Source organism: Sphaeramia orbicularis, chromosome 17, assembly GCF_902148855.1.
Source record: "Sphaeramia orbicularis chromosome 17, fSphaOr1.1, whole genome shotgun sequence".
Classification (NCBI taxonomy): domain Eukaryota; kingdom Metazoa; phylum Chordata; class Actinopteri; order Kurtiformes; family Apogonidae; genus Sphaeramia; species Sphaeramia orbicularis.
Window position 1 is genome coordinate 35,171,524 of NC_043973.1, and position 19,580 is coordinate 35,191,103.

General features: G+C 35.0%; 1 protein-coding gene across 1 annotated transcript in view; it reads left to right on the top strand.

The window, feature by feature from the left end:
- The window catches only part of mfsd8l2 (major facilitator superfamily domain containing 8-like 2), a 53,949-nt gene extending 36,265 nt beyond the window's left edge, over nucleotides 1-17,684 (top strand). Inside the window, exons 9-11 of the mRNA XM_030160911.1 lie at nucleotides 6,903-7,025; nucleotides 7,225-7,355; nucleotides 17,578-17,684. Coding sequence (XP_030016771.1) covers nucleotides 6,903-7,025; nucleotides 7,225-7,355; nucleotides 17,578-17,658 — 335 coding nt within the window. The 3' untranslated portion in view covers nucleotides 17,659-17,684. The remainder of the gene's footprint in view (nucleotides 1-6,902; nucleotides 7,026-7,224; nucleotides 7,356-17,577) is intronic.
- The last annotated feature ends 1,896 nt before the right edge of the window (nucleotides 17,685-19,580 follow it).

Below are 19,580 nucleotides of genomic sequence, written 5' to 3' on the forward strand. Positions count from 1 at the left end.
TGAAAAAACTGAAATTTAAGTTAAAAAAATGTAAGAAAATTTAGTGCAATTTTAACAATATTATTCCACAACTTATCATTTCTACATGTGCATTATGGATCAGATCTACAAATACACTAAACACTGAGGAACAGGCAGAAAAATAGTTAAACTTGTGCTTAATTTTCTTTAGACATTTCAGGTTGTTCATATTTGTTCAGGTTATTCACATTTTATTGTTACAGGATAGTTTGTCAATGTAAAAATTTTCATAATTTAATGATTTTTTTTGCACTAAAACAAAGAAAAAAAAATTAGTTGTTAGCTCTAGATTTTTTTGGCTTAATTCAAGATTTTTTTTAACTTAATTGAAGATTTTTTTTTTTAGCTTAATTCAAGATTTTTATTTTTTTTTTTTGGCTTAATTCAAGATTTTTTGCTAAATTTGAGATTTTTTTTTGGCTTAATTCAAGATTTTTTCCTTAATTCCAGCTGAATTGTTTTTGCTTAATTCAATTCAAGACTGTGGAATTTTTGCACTTGGCAAAAACATCCCAGGGGCCGAACTGGACCCTTTGGTGGGCCACATTTGGCCCCTGGGCTGCATGTTTAACACCCCTGGTCTAAAGAAAATTCAGTGCAATTTTAACAATATTCTGCTTGTTACTACATGTTTTGTGTCTTTGTAGATCTGATCTGTAATGCACATGTATAAATGATAAGTCGAGGTATAATATTGATAAAATTGTGCATATATTTCTTAACAAATTGCATTTTTTTCAGGTTATTCTCATCCTTTTTATTTGGATAGTTTGTAAATGTATATATTGGCATAAGTGAATGTTATTTTTTTGCACTAAAACAATTTGGAGTTGTCATTATTTATTGGCTATCATGCTATTATTTGACTGGTCTGGCCCACTGCAGATTAAATTGGGCTAAATTTGGCCCCTAGAGAAAATAGAGGATGATAGTGTTTCTATGTTCACTACAGAACCTCTGAATGGATCAAATCTGATGACCATGAAAAGCTGCGAATCTGCATTTTGGCAAGATTAGTGGAAGTTATTAAATATTTTAGATGAGTAGATGCTTTTGGTCGGCGACAGCAATTTTGTTCTGTGGGGGTTCAAATTTAGTGAGCATGCTATCTTTTGTGTAACAGCCTAGATTTTTTTCAGGTAAAGACCCATCGAGTTACAAACCAGTAAAAAAATGATACAGTAATATTTATTTGTATCTTCCATGATATACGGTTGAACATCTGTTTTGTCACATATTTTGTTGTGGATTATGCTGCAGATATCATATAGAAGCATCTATAATAGATCAGAATTTTCTCTGTACACTGTAAGCCCGGAATTTGTATTTACTAAAATGCTTTAATTACAATGCACTTAAATGATTTAAGTTTTATGATGTTACTATAACATGTTCAGTATATTCTACTAATTTGTAGACATAGTTGAGAGTACGAAAAAGTTTAAGTTGAATGGAATTAAATCACTAAGTTTTAGTCCTGACCACACCTTTTTGTCTTCGCATTGCATTGTGGGTATTGGGCATGTTGTTGAAAATGTGTTATTTTTCTGTGCAGGGGTTCAGCAGGGTTGTGGTGTTAGTGTTAATTTGGATTTAATGTGTGTATGGCAGTGTTTATTGGCCTTTTTGTGTTTAGTTTTTGTATTTTTGTAGAGCTGCACCATGAGTCAGAGCCAGAGGAAGAACAATAGGTTTACTGTTCATCTAAAATTGTTTAAGTACAAGGGAAATTCCAGTGTTATATCAAATTAAAAATACTTCCTGTATTTGCAAAAGAACTTGATTTAATTTACATTCATGCCACAATACATGAAGTTCAAAAAGTTCATAACTAATATGATGAAAAGTAGGATTTTGAGTCTGATTATTTAAAAAAAAAAGTTGTGTCATCAATGATATATTAATCTGGCTGCAATTGAGAAAATTGGTCAGTGTAACCTAAAATGCTGAGTTGAATGGTTGGATAGTGGGGTTGATTATACAACAGATTTAAAGTACAAATAACTTGTCTTTTGGTGTTTTCTGCTTAATAGTTTAACCCTTTCATGCACAGTGGTCAGTACAGTGGACAGTTCTTCTCCAGCTGTTCTCTTGTATATTCATGGGTTTTGTTGTTTTAGTTTCATATCAGCCAACACAGTGGACACTTATGCATCATCACATACATTGCAATTCATACCATTACTGTAACTTTGCTGTTCTAGATAAACCTGATCTGCACTAACATGTTTTAGTGTTAATCAATTACTAATTGTTATTAGACTGTAATTAACAGTTTTCTGAAACAAGAAGTTTTTTTTTTTTTTTTTGTTTTTTTTGTTTTTTTGCATATCGTCCTGAGGCCCAGCAATGCATTGTGTCCTCTACAGGGGACAAAAGTTTGGCAGTTTAAATAAAATGCTGTCCATTGCAAAGAACATTCCGTTAAAAAATCAAGCAATAAATAAAAATTATTTTAAAAATATATCTGAAATAACTGTTGCATTATGCAGTTTCCAATCAAGACAATTTTTTAGTGTAAAAAAGCTAAAATTGTCAATTTCCTGGGTCTCAGAGGATATTATCTCTATGAAATGAGTAATAACTAGTATCTGAGTAGGATAAAATGTGAGAAAACATCAGATTAGCAGCATTAAAAATGCTTTTATTTCATAGCTTTCACACAGTATATCACTTTCTGATGATGAGTTTTAAAAACATGTTTCTTTGCTTCAAAAATTAAACGTATGGTGTCCAGCTGAGTGAACATTTTTGTAACTCCACAAAAAATAGATTCATTAAAAAAAAAAAAAAAAAAATTCAATTGAATTGTTTTTTTAATGCCTAAAGAGGAATAAAAACACTCAAGAAAAAAATATTGACTAAGGTTCTCATAATTCATGCATGAAAGGGTTAAATTCAATACTTTTAGCATTAAAGTTGAACCTACTTAAACCAATTGATTAGTCGATCATTACTCAAATCATTTAAGTGCAATCACTTGCCTCAAATTTTTTGAGTAAACTCTACTTATCCGGGCTTACAGTGTATTCTGTCTGTAAATATGGATTTCATGAATGGATACATAACAGATTCATAGACATGTTGGATCTCTGAATCCTTCGGGTGCACTGCCCCTTCCCTGGGTTCTGTTTTCACGCTGTACAAAATCTACATTGAAGATCGTAGCTGCTCCTAGTATGTTTGTTTGTTGTTTTTTCAGACAGCCGGGGGGTAAATATGTAACTGACAGCTGTAAAATACCAGTCAGATTCAATCAGATGTGACTCTGCTTGTGGCTCGACACAGCGAACATGAATCATCTACTGTACATTTATATTTAGTCGTTTGATTTGGGATGCGAGGAGCGAGCCGAGGAAGGATTTTTTTCCCACCTGGTTTCCACTGTTGCAGCTTTAATATGACACGAGCTTCAGTTTGCTTTATACACAAACAGCTTGTACAAACACCTTCGAATCATCCGACTTTTTACTTCTACGTGTATACATTTCATAGCTTGTACTTTTTCATTTTAACCCATAAAGACCCAGTGCTACGTTTGTGGCAGTTCACAAATGAGTTTTTATCTTTCTAGTTAACCTTTCTTAAGTGATTTATCACCATTTTCTCTAATATTATCCTCTATATTTTGCATTTTTCGCTGTAAATCATGTATTTTCCTATATTTAATTCCCTATATTTGATTTAGATGTTCATGAAAACTCAGTGTTAATTCAAAGCTGAACTAAAAACAAGTGTGTCCATCACTGTCATTGATCCAACTCCATGGGTTTTACTGGTGAATCAATGTTGTAGAAGATGATGGTGTTTCCATGGTAACTATGGAGCCTCTGAACATCCAAATGGGTCAAATCTGATGACCATGAAAAAATGACAAACTCAATTTTTTTTTTTTTCTGATTGATTGATGTATTTATTTTGAATATGAATGTTAAAACAGAAGAAAATAAATAAACAAAACACTTAAACATAATCCATATAATACAGATTTGAAAAGGAGTGAAAAGAAGCATAATTTATGAACTCCCGCTCCTTCTCCTTAAATAATTAATAACAGTAATAATCTTCCCAGTCTAAGCATATCCATACTATATACTATAATATGCATGATACTTATTATTAAATAATTTGATTTCTGGCTTTATATTATTATGAACAAATATAATATGATTTGCATAAACACAATACAATAACACATATATGTAAATACATATTCATACACAGATATATACATACACATATACATACCACATACTAATAATACTAATAGATTTTACACCAATTATTTACATGTATTGATAGGATTAATGGATCAGCAGGTTTTAAACATTTTAGATCAGTTCACTGGAAAAAAAATCTAAATCTTACCTAGTGTATTTTTCTCATTTCTAGTCAAAATATCTCATCACACTTAAAATAAGACACAATCACCTAAAGAGTAACTTTTCAGTGACATGTAAGAACTGATTTTTAGACAACAGATCTGGAAAATCTTCTTTCAAGAAATCTCACCAAGATAATTTTCACTTGTTCTGTTGGCAGATTTTTTTTTGCCTAATTCAAGCAAAAATATCTTGTATTTTTTTTTTTTTACTTGGTTTTAGAGGGGCATTTTTTCCAGTGGGATAGTTTGGGTTGCTGGTGGAGGTTTGGGTCTTTTTTGTTAACTTGATTAAAGAAGTCGAATCAGTACTTTAGCTTTTACCAGAGTATCTTTCCTTCTGCTTAAAGAATGTACAGACTTGTACCACCTCTGACACACACACACACACACACACACACACACACACGTAGTGCCTTAACCATGTCTCATACTCTGAGCTAATCCTGTCTGTGTTGCTGGCGTTGGTGTGTAGCGCATATTGGGTTACACACCGGCTGAATTGAATGTGCTCTGTAAATGATATCATTCAGCTCTGGCAGGACAGCAGGAGATCATACAGGCAAACTGGATCCTGTATGTTCATTTTGGCCTGCGTCTGTTGCAGCTCGTCACGTTTATCGCTCTGATTACAAGTGACAGGTGCTGGAACATGGGAGTGCCTGAGTACATATAAAAGGATTACAGTAATCTAATTAGACAAAAATGCTATTTGTTAAAGCATATCCTGCATTTGTTTGCTATTTGTTACAGTTACAGTTCTGAAAAAAAAACAAAACAAAACAAAACAAGACAAACCAAAGGATAAAACCTAAATGACAGATACCTGCAAAAAAAAAAACCCCGAGCCATTATGAGACATGTCTGGTTTGTGAAATTGTATTTTGATTATAAGATTATAGTCTTTCAGCTTACACAGGAGCATTCGATGTTTTGAGTGGGCATGAATTCACACAGACATGTGCAGCAGAGAACAAAAACCCAGTGGCTGCCAGCTTGGCAGTCGTTCTGTTTTCAGATAGAGATATTTCTGCTGGTGCCAACCCATTTGTGGAGGGAACTTAACCCCCACCCCCCACCCCCACCACAAAAAAAAAAAAAAAAAAAGAGTCTGAATAGTTGAATTATGATCTGACAGGCACTTGGATTCACTAACACTGTAAAAGGCGATAGATTTAGCAAATATATGCATTCTGGATGCTTGAGAAAATGTGTTAACAGTCTATGGAAGTAGTTGTATTTAACCCTTTCATGCACAGTGGTCACTCCAGTGGTCAGTTCTTCTCCAGCTGTTCTCTTGTATATTCATGGGTTTTGTTGTTTTAGTTCCATATCAGCCAACACAGTGGACACTAATGCACCATCCCATAATACACTGTAATTCATACCATTACTGTAACTTTACTGTTCTTGATAAACCTGATCTGCACTAACATGTTTGAGTGTAAATATTTGCTAACTGTTATTAGACTGTAATTAACAGTTTTCTTCATCAAAAAGTTTTTTTTTTTTTGCATATTATCTCCATGAAGTGAGTAATAACTAGTATTAGAGTATGTTAAAATGTGAAAAAACATCCGATTAGCTGCATTAAAAATGTTTTTATTTCATAGTTTTTGCACTGTATATCACTTTGTGATGATGTTTTCTTACCTTCAAAAATGAACCCTTTCATGCATGAATTATGAGAACAATAATTAAGACTTTTTATCTTTATTCCTCTTTAGGCATTTAAAAAAAACAATGAGATTATTGTTACTTTTTTTTTTTTTTATGAAGCTATTTTTCATGGAGTTGCAAAAATGTGCTTTGATTTTTTTAGGTAAAGAAACGAGGGGGTTTTTGCACAACGCTTTTTACTTTTTTTGTGTGAATTGAATTGAAACAAATTTTTTTATTGACCAGACATAGTTTTATTTACAAATGGCAAAAATGACCCAAAAAATTACCCAAAAAAAAAAGAAAAATCCTTAACTTTTTGTTTGTAGTGTACTCTTATACTAGTCATTACTCACTTCATGGAGATAATATGCTGGAAAAAAAAAAAAAAAATTAATTACAGTCTAATAACAATAACAAGGAATTGATTTACACTCCAACATGTTAGATCGGGTTTATCAAGAACAGCAAAGTTACAGTAATGTTTTCAATTGCAGTGTATGGGATGATACATAAGCGTCCAATGTGTTGGCTGATATGAAACTAAAACAACAAAATCCATGAATATACAAGAAAACAGCTGGAGAAGAACTGTCCACTGGAGTGACCACTGTGCATGAAAGGGTTAAAGGCATGGTGTCCAGCTGAGTGGACATTTTTGTTGATTGAAAAAAATTTCAATTGCATTGTTTTTTTTTTTCATGCCTAAAGAGGAATAAAAACACTCAGGAAAAAAATCTTGACTAAGGTTCTTATAAATTCATGCATGAAAGGGTTAAAAAAGAAAGAATATTTACTGTAAAACTGTAATTCAGTGGTATTATCTTTGGGTTGTTGGCAGGTGGTTATGGATGGGAGCTGTCAGCCTTTATCATCGGAGTGTTTCTGCAGCTGCTGGGGCTTCCCTTCGTGGCTGTGTCTCAGGTGTCTCTCTTCTCCAAAGTCACTGCAGAGAAAACACAAGGTTGGCTCGCTTTACTTTGGCTGCGTTCGCATGCTCGACACGTTAAAACAACAGATTGCCGCTCAGCATATGTGACGAAAAGAAAGAGTAATATACATTTCCTTATCAAGCCAGATTTTACTTTTCATTTTCTGTAAATTCTTTCAAATCCCATGTTTGTGTGTGTGTGTGTGTGTGTGATGTGTGTTGCCGCCTAAAGGATTCAGCCAGGGTGTGAGACGCTCAGTGGGAGGCGTCGCCACCATCTTGGGTCCCTTGTGGGCTGGAGGATTGACCAGTAATTTATACATAATGCTGGGCATGATGCTCGCTCTCCTCATTATGATCACAGTAAGTAGCTCCTTTGACTAATTAAAAGCATTGTACTAATAGAACACCTCCAACATAATGCATTAACTCTGGTCCTGCAGAGCTGGCAAACTGCACTTATGCATTTTTTATTGCAAACTTTTCAAAGCTGAAAGCTGAGAACATTTCCCCCCCCCCAAGTATAAATTTTTACCCACAATGCAACCATATATCAGCCACCCATTCCTCCACACTGGATCTGAATTTTAACAATCTCCACACATCTCTGACCCCTCACAAGCGCATCACAGCTGCGTGTCACTGTGAGGATATGTTATTAACACTGCAATAGAATTTCTAACAAATACAAGTTCTAATTTGTAAGTTGTTGTTTAGTGATAAAATTAAAAAAAAAAAAGTGTAATCCAAATGTTCTATTGAAAAATATTTTTAAAAGCCCACTTGTGATAATTTAAGACTGTGAAAGCCCATATTTTCGGAAAACTGTTTTTTATTATGTCAGATGGGTACGGTCTAACACATAATGAGCAGAAAGAAAAACAACTCCGATTTTCATCTGAAATTATTGTGGAAAACACAGATTCAATTTGAGTGTGACCTCAGTTTTGGCTGATATCAGTCTTATTGGTTGCCATCGGATTATTTGCAAAAAAGATTTAAAAAACACTTCAATGATGACGGTGGACAATATTTATCTGTGGGGTTTCATTCAAATATAATTAGACCTAAAGCACTCTAGAACTGTTCAGTTATTCTTTTACTGTATAATGGAAGAGTTGTGCATTTCCCTGGCAGTAAAGGTGGAATACATATAAAAAACAGTAATAATTTATTTAGATATGCAGGGTGGGGAAGCAAAATTTACAATATTTTGAGGCAGGGATTGAAAGACAGTGTATGACCAATTAGTTTATTGAAAGTCATGAGAATTTATTTGCCACAAGAAAATTGACATAATAGAAAATGTTTTTATTCTACAGGGGTTGGACAAAATAATGGAAACACCTTCACCTCAAGATGATAATGCCTCAATCCATACAGCTAGAATTGTTAAAGAATGGCATGAGGAACATTCTAATGAAGTTGAGCATCTCGTATGGCCGGCACAGTCCCCAGACCTCAACATTATTGAGCATTTATGGTCAGTTTTAGAGATTCAAGTAAGACATCGATTTCCACCGCCATCGTCTCTAAAAGAGTTGGAGGGTATTCTAACTGAAGAATGGCTTAAAATTCCTTTGGAAACAATTCACAAGTTGTATGAATCAATACCTCGGAGAATTGAGGCTGTAATTGCCGCAAAAGGCGAACCTACACCATATTAAATTATATTTTGTTGATTTTTTAAGGTGTTTCCATTATTTTGTCCAACCCCTGTATGTGTCCTCCTTCTTTTTCAATAACTGCCTTCACACGCTTCCTGAAACTTGCGCAAGTGTTCCTCAAATATTGGGGTGACAACTTCTCCCATTCCTCTTTAATAGTATCTTCCAGACTTTCTCGTAATAGTTTTGCTCATAGTCATTCTCTTCTTTCCATTATAAACAGTCTTTATGGACACTCCAACTATTTTGGAAATCTCCTTTGGTGTGACGAGTGCATTCAGCAAATCACACACTCTTTGACGTTTGCTTTCCTGATTACTCATATGGGCAAAAGTTTCTGAAAAGGTATGGATAATAGTGTTAGGTATGATTATGACATCAATATATGTTTGGTTTCAAAACAATTGACGTAGTGCCTGCTGAGAAAAAACAACTAAATGTTCATTGTAAATTTTGCTTCCCCACCCTGTACACACGTTAAGATAATAACATACACATCAGGAGCATATTATCTCCTTATTAGTCTGTCCAAAGCATTTAATAATGAGTTCTGCAGGACCATGTTCTCAAACTTCAAAGTCACGCACACTGGTTGCTACAGTGGACAGCTATTCTACAGCTGTTCTACTGTTTATTCATGTGTTTTGTTGTCAGCCAACATAGTGGAGCTTATGCATCATCCCAAACACTGCAGTTCATACAATTACTGCATCTTTGCTGTTCTTGATAAACCTGATCTGCAGTGACATGTTTTAGTGTAAATCAATTGCTAATTGTTATTAGACTGTAATTAACAGTTTATTTTTTAAGCAAAAAGTTTTGGGTATTTTTGCATATTATCTCCATGAAATGAGTAATAACTAGTATTAGAGCATGTTAATATATGAGACAAAATAAGATTAACAGCATTACAAATGTTTTGATAAAATAGTTTTCACACAGTATATCAGTAAATACATGTTTTTTGCTTCATAAATTAAACGCATGGTGTCCAGCTGAGCGGACATTTTTACAACTCCATGAAAAATAGGGTCATAAAAAAAAATAATTGCATTGCTTTTTTTCATGCCGAAAGAGGAATAAAAACACTCAAGAAAAAATATTGACTAAGGTTCTCATAATTCATGCATGAAAGGGTTAATATAAAACAGCTAAAACTGTCAATTTCCTGGGTCTCAGGAGGATTTTATCTCCATGAAATGAGTAATAACTATTATTAAAGTATGATAAAATGTGAGAAAACATTAGCAATTTAGCAATTAGCGGCATTAAAAATGTTTTTACTTCATAGTTTTCACACAGTATATCAGTAAATACATTTGTCAGTAAATACACATGTTTTTTGCTTCATAAATTAAATGCGTGGTGTCCGGCTGAGTGGATATTTTTGTAACTCCATGAAAAATAGATTCATAAAAAAAATAATAATAATAATTGCATTGTTTTTTTCATGCCTAAAGAGGAATAAAAGCACTCCAGAAAAAAATATTGACTAAGGTTCTCATAATTCATGCATGAAAAGGATAACAAAATGTTTTCTTCAGTAAATGTAATGTATTCTTAGTACCAAAATAACTCTAAATCAATATTTTTACTCAGAATATGCAAATGCAGAAGTATCTTAAAGTTGTAATACCACTGGCAGCCACTAGGGTTGGCTCCATAAAGCTTAACTTCTCTCTAAAAATACCAAGTCAGAAATTTTTCCCCAGGAGTCATTTTCTAATAAATAACCTGGTCTATCTTTACATTTTTCCTGTGTTTATTAGATCTCAGGTTTTGATATCTGCTGTGACCTTGAGTGGAATTGAATTGTTAGCAAAACGGTTACGTAATGCTTGATAAAGTTTAGTTTTACCATGAATGTTTAGCATTAGCCCAGGGCTGTCAAACTCATTTTAGTTCAGTTCCATATTCAGCTAAATTTGATCTGCAGTGGGCCGGACCAGAAAAATAATAACATAATAATATAGAAATAATGACAACTCCAAATTTTTGTCTTTGTTTTAGTATAAAAAAAACCCCATTAAATTATGAAAATACTTACTTTTATAAACTGTCAAAAATAAAAAAATAAAAAAATAAATAAAAAAGAAAAAACTGAAATCTAAATTAAAAAACGTAAGAAAATTTAGTACCAATCTTCTTCCTCCACTTCTCATTTGTCCATGTGCATTATGGATCAGATCTACAAAGACACTAAACACTGAGGAACAGGAAGAAAAGAGTTCAAATTGGGCTGAATTTAATACAGACATTTCAGGTTGGTCACATTTGTTCAGGTTATTCACATTTTATAGGTACAGGAGAGTTTGGAAATGTGAATATTTTCATAATTTAATGTTATTTTTTGCACTAAAACAAAGAAAAAAAAATTAAGTTGTTAATTCTAGGGTTTTGTTTTGGTTTTTTTTTGCTTAATTCAAGATTTTTTTTACGTAATTCAAGATTTTTTTTGGGCTTAATTCAAGATTTTTTGCTAAATTTGAGATTTATTTTTTTTTTGGCTTAATTGAAGATTTTTTTTTTTTACTTAATTGAAGATTTTTTATTTATTTTTTTATTTTTTGCTTAATTCAAGATTTTTTTTACTTAATTCAAGCAATTTTTTATTTATTTTTTGCTTAATTCAAGACTGTGGAATTTTTACACTTGGCAAAAACACCCCATCCCATTTGGCCCCCGGGTCGCATGTTTGACACCCCTGCATTAGCCTATCCACGATCCCTTGCTCCCTGACAACTCTGCCCCTTTGTGTCCAAATATGGTCACTTCTGTTTACAAAAAGCCAACATAGCAATGGCCAAGTCATGAAATAATGGCAACAAGCAACACAAGTTCAGAAACCAGTGGGTGACATCATAGTTTCTCCTTTTACTAGTTATGTAGAGTCTATGGATTTTGCTTGGAGCTAAATCAGCAAAATAATTTTTTACATAAGTTAATAAACACCAATAACTCTTTTAAATCTATTTAACTCTAAACACTATTAACTCATTTTAATTTTGTTTTGTGCCTCATCACTCAACAGTAGACCATAAAGTATAGTAGAGTGTGTGATATTGTGACATCTAGTGGTGAAGCTGCAGGTTACAACCGACTGAATAACTGTCCACATGCACCTACAGTGGTTATTTCATTCAGGAGAGTTTACACTCAAACATAGTTGATGAGGTGCAGATGCTATAAAAAGGAACAGAGTCGAGAAAGAAGTCTGTTTTCATCTGCTAAAGAACCATAACAGGCTCCATGAACCATAATGAGACAAAAGCAATTCTCATTATATCCTATATATCCTGATTATTCACTACAGAAAACATAATTATGAATATTATACTGCCTTTCTGCTATTGGATCCTCCTGAATCCCCCTAAATCTTCGCCACTCTAAGACCTCTAAGTGCTATTATGGGACAGTAACTTTTCTTGTGTTGCTACTTCCTTTGAGGCCCATATGAGCGAAGCAGATTAAGGTTGTAACTCATGTACACCTTCCTTACTTACTATCAATAAGTAGTAATTAGAAAACTCATTTTAGTTCCGGGGCCACACACAGGTCAATATGATCTCAAATGGGCCAGATCAGTAAAATAATAACAGTGACAAATTAAAATTACATCATGAAAATGTTTACATCTACACAGTGTCCTTTAAAAAGTGTGGATAATATGAACAAACCACAAAAAAACTTGAAATTTCTAAAAGAAAACAAGTGCAATTTTAACAATATCACACCTCATTTTATCATTTACACATGTGCGTTACAACTTACAGATCACAGTGGATCTACAAAGACACAAAACATTTGGGTGCTTCTATGAAACTGGATTTATTTTGGTATCTGGTACTTTACCAGCTTTTTAAACCCAATAATAAAAGAGAAATTCAGACATATTTCTCTCCAGGATGTACCTAATGATGACTTCAGATAAATGCAAAAAAAAAAAAAAAAAAATTCTTTTGCTCTGAGACATCCCAAAATTAATGATTTTTTAATAAAATTTTGGTGCCAAAAATAGGACCAAAATTGGGACTGGAAAAGCTACCTAGGTAACAGTGCATTAGATCTGAAAACATGGCTGTAAATGGTCTTATATTCTGCTGTAAATAAAGACATTCTGTTGAATTTGGTGATACTAGTGGTTTTTCTAATCCAGACATGCGGGTTTTTCATGAATCTCAGTCTCATTACAGGTTTCATGTATAATCCATCGTGTCCACTGGTGTTACATGCAGAACCTACCCATTAAAACACAAATAAATTGTGAGGGATTTTGCAACAGCAGTCATTTTTATGAAACACTCTGCCTTGCATAATTAGCTCAATTCCCAAAATGTACCTGTGAAAGAATAAAATGATAAAAATAATAGAAGCATGAAATTTTTGTGTCCTTTTTACAGTGTTACACACGGATTTTTGTATAAAATGCAATTTAAAAAATATTATTATTATTAAATGTGTTTCATCTAAAAATAGTTTCTCTTTTATCTCAGTAAATATTTATTTTTAAAATAGACCCAAAGTGCTTCCAAACCTGCTGTATAACATTAGTCTACATCTGGTTTTAATTTTTAGCCCCATGTCCTGTTTTTAGGACCAGTTTCATAGAAGCACCCATATAGTAACAGGCAGAGTATTGTTAAAATTGCACTTACTTCTCTCAGGACATTTAAGGTTGTTCATATTTGTTCAGGTTATTCACATTTTCTGTCAAAGGATAGTTTGTAAATGCAAACATTTTCATGTCATTTTAGGTGTTTACACTAAATCAAAGAGAAAAATATGGATTTATCATTATTTATAGTTTATTATGAGTATTAGTATTTCACTGGTCCCACCCTCTTCATATGGAATTGGGCTGAATGTGACCCCTGAACTAGAATAATTTTGACACCCTTGATTTTTAATATCACATCAGTGTAATTTTGGCATTTTACACATTCATCCTGTGGGCCTGATTAGACACTTCGGCCCACAGCTCGTCTGTTTGACACCAAGGCGGTCATCCAGAATCAAGCATGATAAGTGTTTCATAAGGACTAACAACTAATATGTATGTGTACACTGTTGAATAGAAAATACCTGTAGTAGCAAGTGTTAGCAAATTTAACCTTCCTCTTGTGTTAGGGTCAGCACTGACCCATTTTCCTTTTTTTTTTTTTAATTTTTTTTATTTTATTAATTCATTCCAATCTAAATGATTGGAAGGGAGCAGGATGAGGAAAACTTAGAATACCTGCCCCTTTCTTGAAACATCTGCTTCCATCAGATAAGTTACCACTGCAGCTATTACAATAAGCAGTTTACATGATAATCAATGAAAATAAAACAAATCCATAAATATATTACACTGGGTTACAAAAAATGTTTTTTGTAAGTTGTCTAGGTTGTTTCAACTGAATTAGGACCATTTTGCACGGCTAAATCCAAAAATGACATCTGTTTTTCTCAATCAGGTTAGGTTTTTTGCTAATTTGATTTGGAAAAATTTGATCTTCTCACAAAATTGATTATATTTTTGTGACTTTATCAGTTGATTTTTTATATAGTTCTCACCCAAAATAGGTTTTAAGAGAAAAAAAATCATTTCACCATTGTACGAGGGCCGTTCAATAAGTTCATGGCCTCACCCAGAACAGAACAACACAGACTGATAATTTATATTTTGTTTTTCAACATAATCTCCATTTACAGCAATGCACTTGGTCCATCAATGTTCAAGCATCACTATCCTATCATGAAAGAATGTAACATCCTGTATTATAACAACCAGTATTTCTGGGTGAGGCCATGAACTTATTGAACAGCCCTCGTACCTGTTAGGTACAATGGTGTATTCACCGCAGATGTAGCAGAATGCGTCAGGCTTATTTTTGCAAGATCTTGTAGTCAAAGCCATTTCATTCACCTGTAATATTAAAAAAAACCATTAATCATAAATTGGCAAAAGTAAAATCTTCAGAACTTGTTTATTGCAAATATATGAAAGAATTTTGTATCATATGATGTGAAAATGCCCATAAATGTAAGCAAAAATGTTAAAAAGCCAATATGTAGCATAGTTCAGAAAGTTGACCTGATTGAGCAAAATTAATGTGATTTTTGGATTCAGCACACCAAAATTATCCTAAATCAGCTCAAAAAACTTAAACAGTAAATTTGTTGTTGACCAGTGTAATTATTACTTTAGGTTTTAAATACATACATGAACCACATAAAATTTGTGTATTACATCAAGGCTTTTTGACTTTCTTAGGAACCCCATTTTCAACAAAATAATAAATTTTTTTATTTTATTTTATTTTTCATAAAATTATGAAATGCTCTGGTTGAAATTATGACCTTTGTGTTGTTAGGGTCGGTTTTGACCCAGTTATAAAAATAAGATTATAAACTGAAATCCTAAGTGCACTGTCAGCCAACACACTGACAGCCAGCTCCTCTCCCAGTCATGTGAGCTTTAGGGGATTCTCATTTTGCCTTGTTATCCAGTATACCTGCACAAAAACAAAACAAGCCATGATGGGCATGTCCAGACATATGAGGTCAATTCAGTATAGAGTTGGTGACTTGCAGAGTGCACATCGAGGAGTATACTGCCCCAAAAAAAAAGGCCCAGAGGCTCACACCAAAAGTATTAACCCTGTAAAGCCTGAACCATTAAATCATTGACAGAAAATTCCAGTTCTTTGAAACTGGAGCCTTTATTGGTCCTTCTGAACAACCAGAAGGTTATTCACATCTTTTTTTGTTTGGATAATTCATAAAAGTAAGTATTTTCTTAATTTATTTGGGGTTTTTTTGTACTAAAACAAAGGTTCAAGGTCCAAGGTTACTTTATTTCTACCTGTGGGTAGACTTGTTTGGCAGACATAGTGATTGCATTTGGCATTACAACAAAACATACATTGAACCTGTTAAGCAGGTACTTGATCGAGTGTCAAGACCAGACAAAAAGTGTTCAGCATTCCACCATTCATCAGTATAGCAGCATGGATAAATAAAAGAATAAAATAAATAAATAAGATCAAATAAATTAAAACAAAATGCAATAAAACACAATAAAAACCTCAAGAAGATAAAAACAGTCTCTGGGATAAAAACCAGGATAAGAACATAAAACACAGACAAAAATTTGGAGTTGTCATTATTTATAATGTTATTATTATTCTGCTAATATTTTACTGGTCCGGCCCACTTGAGATCAAATCAGGCTGAATGTGGAACCTGAAAAAAATGAGTTTGAGAGCCCTGGTCTAGATGATGTCACTGGGACAAGGCTGTCAAACTCATGTTAGTTCAGTTCCACATTCAGCTAAATTTGATCTGCAGTGGGCCAAACCAGGAAAATAATAACAGAATAATATATAAATAATGTCAACTCCAAACTTTTCTCTATGTTTTAGAGCGAAAAAAAAAAAAAAAAATTACATTATTAAAAGATTTACATCTACAAACTGTCCTTTCAAAAGATGTGAATAACATGAACAAACTGAAAAAAATCAGTGTAATTTTAACTATATTCTGCCTCAGTTTATTCTTTACACATGTTCATTATAACTTACAGATCACAGCAGATCTACAAACACACACAACATTTAATAACAGACAGAATATTGTTAAATTGCACTTACTTCTCTTAAGACATTTCAGGTTATTTGCATTTTTTTTTTTTTGCAAAATTATACTTTGTTTTAGTGTAAATACATGAAAATATTTACATTTACAAAGAGAAACATTTGGAGTTGTCATTATTTCTCTGTTATTCTGTTAGTATTTGACTGAATCCTGCCCACTTGAGATCGAATGGGTCTGAATGTGGAACCTGAACTAAACGGATTGTTAATATCTTAGTGCAATTCTTGCATTTCACAAATTCATCCCAGGGTCTGGACTGGACCCTTTGGTGGGCTGGATTTGGCCCCCGGGACGCATGTTTGACACCTGTGCTATAGGATGTGCCAACGCTCAGTTATTCTTGGGTAAAAATGAAAATTCTCAACCTTTTTGAAAAACTAACTGCTTGAATTTCTAAAATTAAAAATTGGGGCTGTGTATTCCATGCCACCACAAGAGGAAGGTTAAGCTTCAGTTTCAGCTCAGACCCAGATAGCAAAATCATTATGGCTTGAATCTGGCCCAAAACTGGCATGCCATTTTGGCAAAGTTCTGGGCGGATGTATGGGCCCTAAATGGCCTAAAATAGGCAAGCCAAAATCAAACCAGAAGGAAGCCAAAATTCACCCAAAACTAATTGCGGACTTCCAAATTATAACCATAATTGTCCCAGAAAAGTCCCAAATCCCCATAATCCAGCCAAAAATTAGCCAAAACTGACCCAAAGAGAGGCCAAAAGGAGGACAAAATTCACCCAAATTTTTGTTAATCATGTTTTAAAATGAAGTGTGGTTTTCTTCTGGGTAGAAATTCCCACTCTTTGCGCAGTGTTTTGGTTTTACAGAAATATGCCAAAACACAACCAAAACACATCCATATATGGAATCAGATGTTGTCGCTCTTTAGTCAATCTTCTCTCTTGCCATAAACATGCCATACCATCCCTATACTTGATTCGCTCTTTGCCCAGTCTTTTGGTTCACCACACATATGCCAGAACTCAGATATATACTGCTGGTGCCTCCACATCTATTATGGAGAACCTTCGTCAGACCACAGTTAAGCCTAAAGGTTTACATAATGCCAAAAGAAAGACAAAAATGCCAAATTTATGCCATAATACTGCCAAAATATTTGCTATCTGGGGAATTTCCCCATCAGTTGATCCTTACTACCCACAGAACTACATAAAGTGTACTTGCCACTAAAACCCTTAACTCAGCATGTCTTTGATAGCCTCTACTTATTATTACTTGCTGCTCTCTATTCTCCAAAGCCTTATCACGTTGTACATTTTGCAGGTTATGACGGCGCTGTCCTACGAGCGGCTGACTGAGCCCAGGGCAGTGCAGTGTGCCCAGAACTCTGACAGTGGAGGATAGGGGCTGCAGAAGCTGAGGATGGACGGGGGGGTGCAGAAGCTGAGGATGGACAGGGGGGGCTGCAGAAGCTGAGGATGGACGGGGGGGTGCAGAAGCTGAGGATGGACAGGGGGGTGCAGAAGCTGAAGACGGACGGGGGGGTGCAGAATCTGAGGATCGGACAAGGGGGGTGCAGAAGCTGAGGACGGACAAGGGGGGTACAGAAGCTGAAGATGCACGGGGGGGTGCAGAAGCTGAGGACGGACAAGGGGGGGTGCAGAAGCTGAGGACGGACAAGGTGGGGTGCAGAAGCTGAGGACGGACGGGGGGGTGCAGAAGCTGAGGACGGACAAGGGGGGTGCAGAAGCTGAAGACGGATAAGGGGGGTGCAGAAGCTGAAGACGGACAAGGGGGGTGCAGAAGCTGAAGACGGACGGGAGGGTGCAGAAGCTGAGGACGGACAAGGGGGGTGCAGAAGCTGAAGACGGATAAGGGGGGTGCAGAAGCTGAAGACGGACAAGGGGGGTGCAGAAGCTGAGGACGGACAGGGGGGTGCAGAAGCTGAGGACGGACAGGGGGGGTGCAGAAGCTGAGGACGGACGGGAGGGGTGCAGAAGCTGAGGACGGACGGGGGGGGTGCAGAAGCTGAGGACGGACGGGGGGGTGCAGAAGCCGAGGACGGACAAGGGGGGTGCAGAAGCTGAGGACGGACGGGGGGGTGCAGAAGCTGAAGACGGACGGGGGGGGCTGCCCTTCACTTCTGACAGAATCAATACCAGTTCACCACAGGGGAAAGCGTATGACAGTGGAATAAAAAATGTTCACATATTATACTGTACCTCAGAGGTGGACTCACTTCATAAGCTCCACAGATTTGAGTCCAAGCTCCCATGCAGATTCCTATCAGACTGGTAATTATTTTTACACAAGGGGGCACCATTGCTCTCATTTTTGAATAATCACATGTGTAATTGAAGATGAAAAGCTATTATTTTTAAACTGAACTATTTATATTCCCAGGTGTCGATGAAAAGATAAGAGAGCAGGTTTTTCCATGTGACCCGTGTAGCAAATTTTTGTTTCCTGTCCTCAAGTCTTTCTTCCTGGAAAAAAAGACACTCTGTGAAAATGAAACAGTTGACACAATGAGTGCAGAATTAGAGTTGTCAGCATCTTAGCAGCTCTGTGTCACTGTAGCTGATAGAAGAAGAGGGTCAAAGAGGGAGAAGTTTCACTGATTTCCTGCTATTTATTCACAGAATTTGGGAGTATTTGCATTTGTACTTGTTCAAATGAAACAGAGCTGTGATATTATCTGAATTCCTCCATGTGCAACTGAGAAACGCCTGAATTAAAAACCAAATTTGAAAATTACTTCCTAATTAGTCGTCTCTCTATCTTTTTACTATGGGGAGGATTTAAAGTTTAATTGCCTGTGTTCATTATTAAAAACATGACAAGGTGTGACTTGTGTGTTGTCAGCTGTTTTAACCTGCATTTTCCTCTAGGATGTGCTGTGTGCTATACATCTGCATCTGCAATTCAAACACTGTAAGCAACATCAATGCATTGTAGATTCCCTTTGTACCAATGAGCGTGCTTTGGCCAATCTCTGTGTTTTTGCATAATTGCAGATAAGGCTCAGTAACCTTTCCAGTTTTCTGCACTCAGCATGTGATATTTGGCTTTCCAGAGGCTTTTGCCTGAAATGGAAATTCTAATCTCTTGGACTCAAGGACATAATATATATAAGTACTTTCATGCCCTGATCAGCGCATTCAGATACTTGACATTTGAGAGCAGATAACAGGCGGCATAGAATCAGGTCAAACCTGATTTTACTCTGTTTGAACAAGCTCACTTCTAAGCACTTTTAAATTCACTGGTGTTTTTGTAACAAATCTCCTCAAATACCGTGAATTTCGGTATCTTAAAGGACAAGT